At 51.4% G+C, this 11,096-nt stretch overlaps 1 protein-coding gene across 1 annotated transcript; it reads left to right on the top strand.

Annotated features, from left to right (window-relative positions):
* The first annotated feature begins 329 nt into the window (after nucleotides 1-329).
* CDC34 (cell division cycle 34, ubiqiutin conjugating enzyme) lies at nucleotides 330-10,874 on the top strand. Its single transcript, XM_039515951.1, has 5 exons — nucleotides 330-696; nucleotides 6,911-6,997; nucleotides 8,219-8,316; nucleotides 8,827-8,961; nucleotides 9,943-10,874. Exons 1-5 carry the CDS (start codon nucleotides 520-522, stop codon nucleotides 10,151-10,153), a joined length of 708 nt encoding a protein of 235 aa, XP_039371885.1. The 5' UTR covers nucleotides 330-519; the 3' UTR covers nucleotides 10,154-10,874.
* The last annotated feature ends 222 nt before the right edge of the window (nucleotides 10,875-11,096 follow it).

Here is an 11,096-nt window from a genome sequence, read left to right as displayed (position 1 = left end):
CGCATCAGAGGTACCCTACTTTCCGGTTGAAACAGAACCCCAGCCCACTCCTACCTCAGAGCCTGACCATCTCAATACCCCCCAGGTTCCCCCTGCTCCTGTCCCCTTCTCCCTGCCCCCCTCCCGGGCCCAAATCCCCCCACTACCCCTCCCTACGCCTCTCTCCCTAGTGGCCTCTCTCCCCTAGGGGGCGGTATCCCCTCCTCTACCCCCGCCCTCCGTGAAGTCACAAATCCCCGCCTCCCTCGCAAAAGCTGCTGGGAGCCGGAGTCCCTCCGCGTCCGGCCCCGCCCCCGCGCCCAGGGCCTGAGCCTCCCATAGGTTGGCGGGAGCGCGGTGGGCGGGGTCGCTTCCCCCCACCCCACTCAGTGAACTACAGGTCCCGTCGTGCCCCGCGCGCGCGAGAGGCTCCGTTCGGCAGCCGCAGGAGGAAGCGGTTCGTAAGGCGCCATCCCGCTCGCCCGGCCGCCGCGCTCAGGCGAGTCCCCGGCTTCTCCGCGGCCTACCTCGGTTGTCGGCATGGCCCGGCCGCTGGTGCCCAGCTCGCAGAAGGCGCTGCTGCTGGAGCTGAAGGGGCTGCAGGAGGAGCCCGTGGAGGGGTTCCGGGTCACCCTGGTGGACGAGGGCGACCTGTACAACTGGGAGGTGGCGATCTTCGGGCCCCCCAACACCCACTACGAGGGCGGGTACTTCAAGGTGAGGGGGGCGCCTGGCCTGTGGGGGGGGTCCCGTGGCGAGGGGCTTGGCCTGGGGGGGCGGTGGGGGACCTTGCCCAGAGGGATTGGGGGCCGGTTGGGTGGGTGTCCCGTGGTGAGGGCTTTGTCTGTGGGGGTCCAGTGGGGATTGGGGCTCGACCGGTGGGAATTCGGCGGTCCCGTGGCGAGGGGCCTGGCCTGTGGGGGGGTCCCGTGGTGAGGGGGCTGGGAGGCATTGCCCAGGGGGATCTGGGTGGGGGGGGTCGTCCCGTGGGGTTTGGGGCAGGTCCCGTGGGGCTGGAGGGGGCCGTGGAGAATAGCCCCGGTGAGCAGTGACTAAGAGGGTTCCTGTTCTCTGCCCCTTAGTGGGGTGACATCAAAGGATGTCAGAGAAGCTTGAGGGGGCTTTTCTAATGAGAGCGATGCTGGAGGCAGGGTGTGTCTGCTTCCTTTGGGTGGGGTATTGAGGTGGCTGTTCGTAGGGGAGCTTGCCCTTCAAGGCGAGGGACTTGCCCTGGGAGCTGGAGGGGGTTGAGGGATCCAGTTTGGGTGGGGATTGCTTTTCCTGGTAATTTCTCCCCTGGGAGGGGGCTTAATTCCCAGTAGTTTTGGGGACCTGCTCCCCACCTGGTCCATGGGTAGAGGAGAGGCCATTAGAGGAAACCCTTTTTATATCCCCTAGGAGCTGCTCCCCCTCTGCCTGGCATTTGGAGGGCTGCTGCTGTCCTGTAAGGGGGGGTGAGGGTCTCCCAGCGTTGTCACAGCCCCTCATACCCTACTCCAAGATGGAGACAAAGGACTCAGGCCCTGTGTATGGAGAAGAGTAGATCAGGCCTAGTGAGCTGTTCCTTGGTGATAGAGTGTAGGTCCTTCTTTTGGGGAAGGGGGTGGAGGGTATTGTTTTAACGAAGGCCCCTGGAGATATGGTGGGGGGTGTCTGTGTGTGTGTATGTTGGGTGACATATAGAGGAGGTGTGTATGTAAATGTTGAGTCTGTGCAATCCGGGAAGTTGCTCAGTCTCCTTCCTTCCCCTTCTTCTCAACCCTGGGGATGACTGAGTGGAAATGAGCCCAGGGAGTGAGTCAGCTGGGCCCAAGAACCTGAGAGGTGCCTCTTCCCTGTGCCTGGGCAGGCAAATCTGCCACTGTAATACCCGGTTTGCCATCTAAACTGTAGATGAGTCTCCTGCCTGACCCCATCTTTCAGGCTGGGCTGGGAGTTGTCTGTCCCTAACTGGGCTCTCTGTGAGGCTCTGATGGCTCCCCTTGGAATCCTTGAATTCTTACACATACCCCCTCAACAGCTCTTGCCTTCCCCTTTATACCTGTCGTCTTAGCCAATACATTGATCCATGGACAATAGACTGGGCTCCCTGCGTGGGGGGGTGGGGAGGGGGCGGACTTCTCCTTGAACTTGTGTTAATGTCAGCATGCACAGTTCATAGCAAAGCACTGTTGTTTTCAAGGATTCCCTTCTTGGGAACTCTCTGCCTCTGGAAGGTTTTGTTCTGATCCTCACTAGCACAACAAAGGGGATTATTCCAAGAACTTCTGCTGTTTCTGACCAGAGCTCACTGCATGGCCTTGTCCGTGTGGGGAGGGGAAGACGGGGGAACCTGAACAATATGAAGCTATGCAAAAAATCTTGTTTCTAAGTCTTATTTTCACCCCTCTTTCTGTGTCCCGGAGAACAGGATAGTCAAACAAAGGACTGATTGAAGGCAAGATGGTAACATATTTAAAGAGACAGTAGACCCAGTAATAATCCCCCTTCCTCCTCACAGTTGTGCAGAGTTCTTTGACCCAAAACCTAACTTGTAACTGAGGATTGAGTTTAGCAGGGAAAAGTGATGGGGAGTGGAGGAGGAAGCCATTTCAACTGTGGATCAAATTCATGCCCATTTGGGGGAGGGTGGGACCGCGAAGGCTGTCTGAATCCAGTGTGACAAAGCAGATGTCTCTGCATTTTACACTAATCTATTATTGTCTGTTACCCAATGGCCCAGTAAGGCAGCATCCTGTGTTGTTCAGGTTGTAATTACAAAAGCATCCTAATCTTTGTCTGTGATTACCTTCCTGAATGGGGCCTGTGTCGGGATGATGGGTCTGGGACCACAGAGGTGGGGTGAGATGAGACTATGCTGTCCAGTGAAGCAGGATTATTTTACTGAGCCAGAAGCATTTTTAGTTGGCACTGTTCCTTAACAGGCTTTACCTTTCAACTCTCATGTACAGGACCCCAGGGACTCTGCTGTAAAGCACTTCAGAAAGTTACAACACATTTTAAACCTTAATCTTGCCATTTCATCTGTCAGTGGTTGTGCTGTCCTTTCAGAGAGCTGAATGCTCTGTTGCTGTGTGCAGCCTACTGCTGGCACTCCTCTACCTGTCTCTGGAAATCCCCACAGGGATGGTGCATCACCCCTAGGCTACACAGCGACATTGCTGAAGCGGCACGTCTTTTTGTATGGCTCTAATGTACATGGAAAGTCTGTGTGCCGGCAGACTGGAGACCTGGCTCTACAGGGAAGGGTACAGCACTTGGCAGGGATGTTGCTGGCTTCCCACACACCACCCAGCATGTGATTTCATCTCTGACTCAGAAGGCTGAGTGAAAGTCTGTCTCCATGGCCCACTTTAATCCTTGGCTTCCCTGTTGCTACTGCCTGCAAGAGGACCCCATTGTGATGGCTCAGTTTGCTAGAGAACTGGACTGATGTGCAAAATTCATAGGGGTTTATTTTTAGCATCTAAAGTATGCACCCCTGCCAGTTTTTGCCTGGTCTTTCTCAACGGGGACCAGCTATTCTTAGGGATTAAATCAACTTGCATTAATCACAAAGCTCCAATTCCTCACAAGAGCTGAAGATCTGCAAGTAGCGTACAGACAGCTAAGCCAGACTGGAGGAAGGTACTATTCCCATTCTGCAGATCAGGGGACTGAGACACAGAAGTTGAGCAAGCTGCTTAAAGACCCATAGGAAGTCTGACAGTTAATGCTTAACCTCAGCTCTTCTAGCTGCAGCTTTGACCAACAGACTGAACAGATTTCTGGGTCTCAAAACCAGCTTCGGTGTTAGGTGGTGGTTTTGTGCAGACATGCTCTGGCTGCTCTCTTGGCTTCAGTGCTTTGAGCTATTTTTGTCTGAGCACTAACACAGTGGGAGTAAGGCTGTTTTCTTTGTTTCATGTTAATAAATTGGACTGGGAGCAGGAGCCTTCATTTCAGAATGTCCTCGGAGATTGAGCTGAGTGTGCTCAGGTGTAAAGCAGTGTCTGAGACCAGCATCATGTTTCACATATCGACTGTCTCTCTGCAATTCCCTTTTTGGGGAATGGGGGCAGGGGGAGATGGCAAGTGCAAGGAACATGGAATAACAGTCTGTAACCACTAACACAGCCCACCCTCTCCCCCCCAGCTGCTTTCGCACTTCCATTCTCCCTGTTAGAGGAATGTTAATGGGCCACTTCACTTTGAGTGGTCCCTTATGCTAAACTATCTGTTCCATCTTTTATTTAGCTGTGACAGGCTGCATAAGTTTCCCAGACCTGAAGCAAAGCTCTGTTGAAGCTCAAAGCTTCTCTCTCTTACAACAGAAGTTGGTCCAATAAAAGATACCACCTGGGACTGACACAGCAACACTACAGGAACAGCATGTCTGTCCCAGGATGGGCCAGTATTCATGGGATTAAATCAGGCTAAGATCTTATTTCATGGCAGCTCCTAACCTGTCTGGCTCCTTGGCTTCTGCATTGATCCTCCAAGGCTGCTGCTGAATAAACTGCTGATCCTTTTCAACAAAACTCCTCACCACCCCGTAACACTGTCAGCTCTTTCCTTTATGCTGTTACTGGCATTTGGGAAGGAATGTGGCTGGAGACCATGACTGGGATCAGGATTCCTCAGTTATATGCCTGACTCTGTCACTTGCCCACTAACTTGGCAAGTTATTTAACCTGTCAGTGCCTTGATTGTTCCATCTGTAAAATGGTGAAACTTACCTGCCTGACATGAGGCTTAATCTTTGTAAAAAGCTTTTAAGGTCCTGACATGAAATTGCTCTAGAAGAGCAAAGTGCTTGATTGAGGAATGTTTCTTGAAGTTCTGTAAAGAGTAAACAAAACTCTTGTAGCTATAGCAGTTGAAAGTTTTAGACAGAGTCTAGGTTTATGGCAGGGGTAGACAACCTATGGCACCTGTGTCAAAGGCAGCACGCGAGCTGATTTTCAGTGGCACTCACACTGCCCGGGTCCTGGCCACCGGTCCGGGGGGCTCTGCATTTTAATTTAATTTTAAATGAAGCTTCTTAAAACATTTTAAAAACCTTGTTTACTTTACATACACCAATAGTTTAGTTCTATATTATAGACTTATAGAAAGAGACCTTCTAAAAACATTAAAATGTATTATTGGCACGCGAAACCTTAAATTAGAGTGAATAAATGAAGACAGCACAGCACTTCTGAAAGGTTACCGACGCCTGGGCTATGGTGTTCCTTTAAATGTTATCCAGTCCTGACTAGATCTGTGTCCAGGCCCCAAACTGAATTTATCTTTTGAAACAAAACAACTTGTTAAACCCAGACTGCTGTGTTCCTGTCAACTAAGAAAAAGCCCTGCTTATTTTTGTTATGCTGGCTCTGCTGACCTCTTGTTTGTTTGTCTTGAGTGCTGATCTGGTTTCACTTCAGAGTGTGGAACAAGAAGACCCAGAGCTGCAAATTCTCATCCAAACTTCAACAGGGTTTTTGAGGGGCTGCCTTGATCTAGGATGGTGGAGTCCATCTTTCTAGATACGGGGGAGAGGCTCTACTTCCTGTCTCTAAAGGAATTAACCCTGAAGAACTTGTTAGGCAGAAAGCCTGAAGTTCTTGCCTTAAGAGCTATTATTATATCACAGGAACAAAGTTTGCCACACTCTGTCTCTCTGGTAAACATAGTGACTGCCAGCAAACCTGACCTAGTTACTAGACTGCATGGCTGTCTGAAGATGCCCCTCCATAGATCTGAGGAGAAAAGAATTTGATCCACAGGCAGTGCCCTAATGCCTGTATGGCAAGAGTACTGTCCGGAGGGTAATTTTCTGGTACCATCTTGGTATTTCCTCCTGTTGCCTCAAGAGTCTTGTGGTTTGGTTTGTTTTCTCCCATACCTGGCTGGCCTCTTGAGCAGTGACTCATCCCTCACCTGGGAGGAAACAGTACACGTTGGAGGGAATCATCTGCGCTGGGGAATTGGTAGAGACCTGGTACTCTGCTGGGTCTCCTGAAGGGGGGGAGGCTTGGTGATGGGATGGGGAATACAAGGAAGCAGATTTGATAAGAAGGCGAGACTGCCATGGTCTCTTGAAAGTCACCTCCAAAAAGTGCCATAAATCCACCCTGGGAGGTCGCCCTGTCCACCGCTCTGAATCTTTGCCAAAGCTCAGACCACCAGTATTTTTGTCAATATCTTCCTGGAAGTCTGACACTATAGTGATGCCTCTTTCATCAGCAGGTATTGCTGAGTAGCAAGGCACTCCCCTTCCTAAGGGATGGGATTACATGGCTTCCATCCAGCAATGCAAAGCTGTTCCACTAGAGCTGCAGGGCTTGACCTCCACTTCTCCAAGGGGAGGGATTTCAGGGGGCTGTTAACACCCGAGACAGTTGCAAGTGCCTAAAATCCTTCTGAGCTGGTTTATATCCGAACTTCCATAGCTCTGTCTACCTAGATCTGAAAGTGCTTATTATGAGCCGTGGTCATATCCTTCCAATTACACACCCCGTCTCCAGGGAAGCTATCATCCTCTCTTCACAGGTAGGGAAAGAGGCACAGGGTTAGTGACTTGTCCCAGGTCCCAGTCTATGACTCAGCTGTGAATAGTACTCTGATTTTCTGTGCCTGTGCTCTAACCACTCAATCAGGCGTCCCCCCCCACTCAGCAGTAGTAAAGAGAAGCTGGGAGCTTTGGACTTAGCTACTGCATGGGAAGTGGTACTGGTGCTCCCTCTGGATGAAGCTTGATGGTCACTTCTTGGTGGAGGTGCAGGGGAAGGCGTCTGTCTCCTGTCCGTGTGCAGAGTGCCAGGGGGGGCGTACATGGGCTGCATGCCCGCACAACTCATCTGATTTTTTGTACAGTCTTGGCTGGGGCTCCACAGCTCCCCCCGAAGCATCAGCATGGCCATGACACCCCACCACTGCCACTAACGATCTCTTTGTTTCTTCACAGGCTCGTCTCAGGTTTCCTATTGATTATCCCTATTCGCCCCCCGCCTTTAGGTTCCTGACCAAAATGTGGCACCCTAACATCTATGAGGTACGTCACTCGGACTGTCTTCTCATCTGCCCCCAGGACAGATTGGGTTTCTAGTCAATTGCTGCAGTAGCACCAAGCCCTCTGGATCGCACTGAAGTGTTGACCTCGGTGTCGAACACCAGCCTGTATTGACATGTCCTGTAGTGGAGGAGGGTTTTAAGCAAATACATTGGGGTTCTCCTGGAAGTGTCTTGTACCTTTTTCAGTTTGTGTTGGAAACACAGCAGCCAACCCAGGTTTGTCCTGGGCTCAGACAGTTCATCTCCTTTCTTGGAATCCGTTCCAGAGCTAGTCTGTCTGTCCAGTCTTGCAGTCTTCCGTGTTTACTGTATTTGCCCACAGCGCCTGGCTATTATGTGGTCATGCCCTGTAAGATCCATGGGGAGATACTGAGCGAGCAAGCGACTTGCAGGACTCTCAGTGCGTACCTGCTGTGGCTGGCTGCAGAAAGTATTTCGGGTACTCAGTGCCTTGTGTGTACTTGCGCCTCGTTCAGAGCACTGAGGGGATACGGCCCACGCAGGCATGGAGGGCGTCTCTCCAAGTGTCCCAGGACAGAGATCCGTGCTTTGTACAAATGACTCATCATTCCTAAGTCACTGACTGCCATCCATTACCTGTCCTGTAGTAACTATGGCAATCTCTAGTACTCTTAAGGGCTGGCAGGTGGGTAGTGGGTGTGATTTAGATCAGTGCTCTTCACTGCAGGGGTGATTGGAGTGAACCTCTCCCTAAAGAGACTCCCCAGAGCATCATATCTGTAGTGGCTCAGCCCATAGGCACATCTCAGTACCGTTCAGCTTGGGAAGGTTCTTTGCTGGATCTGTCATAGCAAGACACTTCACTCCCTGCTCTGTGAGGCCTTTCAGGCTAATTGAAATCTGCCTGAGCTGCTGGCTTAGTGGAGGCCAGGAGAGTCCCTATCCTGGGACTTGCTCCCCAAGATGTGGCTGAAGATAGGACAGCTAAACTGATCCTGGCTCTTCTCTGGGCATTGGCGACAGTGATTGGCTGTTTGTTACCAGTTACTTGTAAGCCACTTGGTGGTATTTTCCTCAGATCTGCCCTGGAAGCAAAAGCGGGGCGGGGGGGGGGGGGGGCAGGCACGAGCAAACAGGGCAACAGGCACTATAAATCAACCACCTTGTAGAGCGGTTTGGAGTGCCCGGGGTTGGGACATCAGCGCCTGTGTAAGCAGACTCTCTCTCTGTGTGCTTTCAGACTGGCGATGTCTGTATTTCAATTCTCCACCCTCCGGTGGATGACCCGCAGAGCGGGGAGCTGCCTTCCGAGCGATGGAACCCTACCCAGAATGTACGGTAAGGCCTCAAGGAGGGAGGGGAGGAACATACCGGATGCGAGATGCTTAGCAGATCTGATGCAGAGGGTGGAGGAGGTGCCCGAAGGAAACAGCTGCGAAAAGCCTTTCTAATCCTAGAGGTTGCAGGAAATACCTGGATTTATTTTCTTTTGAAATTCAAAGGCAAATCAGTTTCCTACAGGCTGGATGTCAGCACTTTTGAAAGGCAGTGTAAGCTGCAAAGGAATTCAGGTTCTTCATGCACCAGAGACCAGCTTGCCTTCTGGTTGGCATTCAGTGTCTCCTTCAGCTTAAGAAGGTCATGGCGTCTGACCTGCTCGTGGGAGTCAGGATGTGGTCACTGTTGTGACATGCAGTGTAAGTGGGTGCTGCTCTTGCAAACTGACCAGGTTCTATTAAACTCTTCGCCATGAGAAGATGCTGTGATTTCCAATCCCTCTTAGATCTGGGTGGTGCAGGTTGGCCGATCGCCTGTCTTGGCTCTTACCGCTCGTTAACTGTTTTTCAGGACTATCCTTCTGAGTGTGATCTCGCTGCTCAACGAGCCCAACACCTTCTCACCCGCAAATGTGGATGCCTCTGTGATGTACAGGAAGTGGAAGGACACCAAAGGGAAGGATCGGGAGTACACAGACATCATCAGGTGCGTGGCAAGCTGAACTCCGGCTTCGCAGAACTTGCATTTAAACAAGAGGGGAGGAGCTTCTTGTTTAGACTGCCTTGCTTGGGAGTGTTTATCTAAATGGTCCCGCATAGACTTTGGGGTGAACGCCTGTGAGGTGACTGACTGCAGGAGGGATTCTCGTTCCACTGTTGCTGTAGTCCTGTACTCCCCAGTTGGTTAACATCGTGAAAGCTCACTGCTACCAGGAAGGTCGGGGACTATAAGACGTGGATTTCTGCAGAGAACAAAGCACGCAGAGGTCTCAGTGCAGGTCCTACTCTATGGCAAAGGGCCTGGGCTGGGTGTGAAGTGGGGGTCTAGAGGGGAAAACTCTGCTGTGTTTGTCTGCAAACCTGGGTTCTAGGACCTGCTCTGCCCCTTGGACTTAGTGTGGGACCCGGAGTGAGTCTCTTACCCTTCCCTATACCTCAGGTTAAAATGGGAGGGGCGTTGAACGGAATTGGCCTCTGAAAGGGGCTAGGGAAGGCAGATTGAGCTGATAGTATTGCTTGCCAAACATAATTCTAGCACATATTCATGACTCTTTGTATGAACTGTGAACATACATCATGCAAGAATATTAATGATCAGTGAGCTGCTCGTTTTCCAATGATATCTTCTTACCAGCCACAGTTTAGATGCAGATTATGACAACAATGTGTTAGGCATAGTGAGTATTTCAGGCCTGACAAGAGCTGCTGACACAGAATAGTGAATGACCAGTGGGCCTCAGGCATGAGATGGGTGTGACAGAGGAGACCCTGGAGACCGACCTGCCTTTTATCCCTAGAGGTGTGGGCATGCATCAGTGCCCATTGGCAGGCCAGAACGAGAGACGCATGTCCAGCTCTGTGGAAGACTTCAGCCTTCAGGGCTGGCACCTCTCCTGGCCTTCAGACCTTGATTGAATAACTGCTCCGTGTCTCTGCCCTGTTCTCATCTGCTCCTTGCCCCTTTCAGGAAGCAAGTCCTGGGAACCAAGGTGGATGCTGAACGGGATGGCGTGAAGGTCCCCACCACGTTGGCAGAGTACTGTGTGAAGACCAAGACTCCAGCCCCGGATGAAGGCTCAGACCTTTTCTACGACGACTACTACGAGGATGATGAGATGGAGGAGGAGGCAGACAGTTGCTATGGCGATGAGGATGATTCTGGCAACGAGGAATCCTGACGCCCTTCTGGCAATCGCAAAACTTATCATAAACTATTGAATTTTACCTCAACTAGGACACACAAACTGGCTTGAATTTAGGATCTGTCAGCCCTGAAATTAACTCTCTACCTCACAGGGAGACTGTTCTGCTGTAAAGGAAAAACCACAACTGTCTTTGTAAAAACCCTGTTTTATAAACTTCCATGAGGGTGGGGGGTGAATACATGGAGCGTTTACAAATCCACCTTGAGCTGGGAACCTAGCAAGCCTGGTTACACTAAGGAGACAGTGACAGACAACCTGGCAAATCATGTGTGACGCTTGGGGATGTGTGTCTTTGTCTTAAATCCTGCACAGGAGAAATGGTTTCTGGGAGGTTGCAGCGTTGGTGAAAGGTTGCGTGCAGGAGGTGGAGGGGTTGGGGGAACGTGTGTGCTTATGACTAGTTCACTGCAGTCTATGAACTGATCATAATGGTAACTGGTCCCTCCCCACCACTTTGTGTTTTAAAGTTTCAGCTTTTTCATCCTGGTGTGGCTCTGCAGAACCAGGCCAGGCCATCAGAGGGCAGCATGCTCAAAAGGCTGCCCAGCCAGCAGTCGAGCCATAGGGCCTAGAGAGTAAGTTAGTTACTTTCTGCCACTGTACATGGGAGTCTCTCTTTTGCAGTTGCCTGGCTTTGGGCAGTGGAGCCTAGCGTGACGCTAGCAGGGATGGGGAGAAGTGGAGAGTGTTCCTGGGCAGAACATCAGGGCTGCACTGACAAGCCGGGGGCGGGGGGAGTTTTTAGTTCTTAGCTGGGTGGTTAGGGGGGTTAATTTTCAATCTTTTGGCTTCTGTTTTTTGCAAAGTATTTAATAAAGTACTTTCAGGGACTAGCCGTGTGGCATGTGACCACTAGGGAGTGCTGCCTCAGCCTGGTGTGGTGCTCTGCCTCTGAGGGTTGAAGATTTGCCTGTGG

This window comes from Mauremys reevesii, linkage group 26, assembly GCF_016161935.1.
Source record: "Mauremys reevesii isolate NIE-2019 linkage group 26, ASM1616193v1, whole genome shotgun sequence".
Lineage (NCBI taxonomy): Eukaryota > Metazoa > Chordata > Testudines > Geoemydidae > Mauremys > Mauremys reevesii.
This window is presented reverse-complemented; position numbering and strand designations above follow the sequence as displayed.

Coding starts and splice junctions, on each gene's coding strand:
- CDC34 (XM_039515951.1), top strand. CDS start 520: ATGGCCCGGCCGCTGGTGCCCAGCTCGCAGAAGGCGCTGCTGCTGGAG. Junction 8,317..8,826: donor AACCCTACCCAGAATGTACG/GTAAGGCCTCAA, acceptor ACTGTTTTTCAG/GACTATCCTTCTGAGTGTGA. Junction 8,962..9,942: donor GAGTACACAGACATCATCAG/GTGCGTGGCAAG, acceptor TGCCCCTTTCAG/GAAGCAAGTCCTGGGAACCA.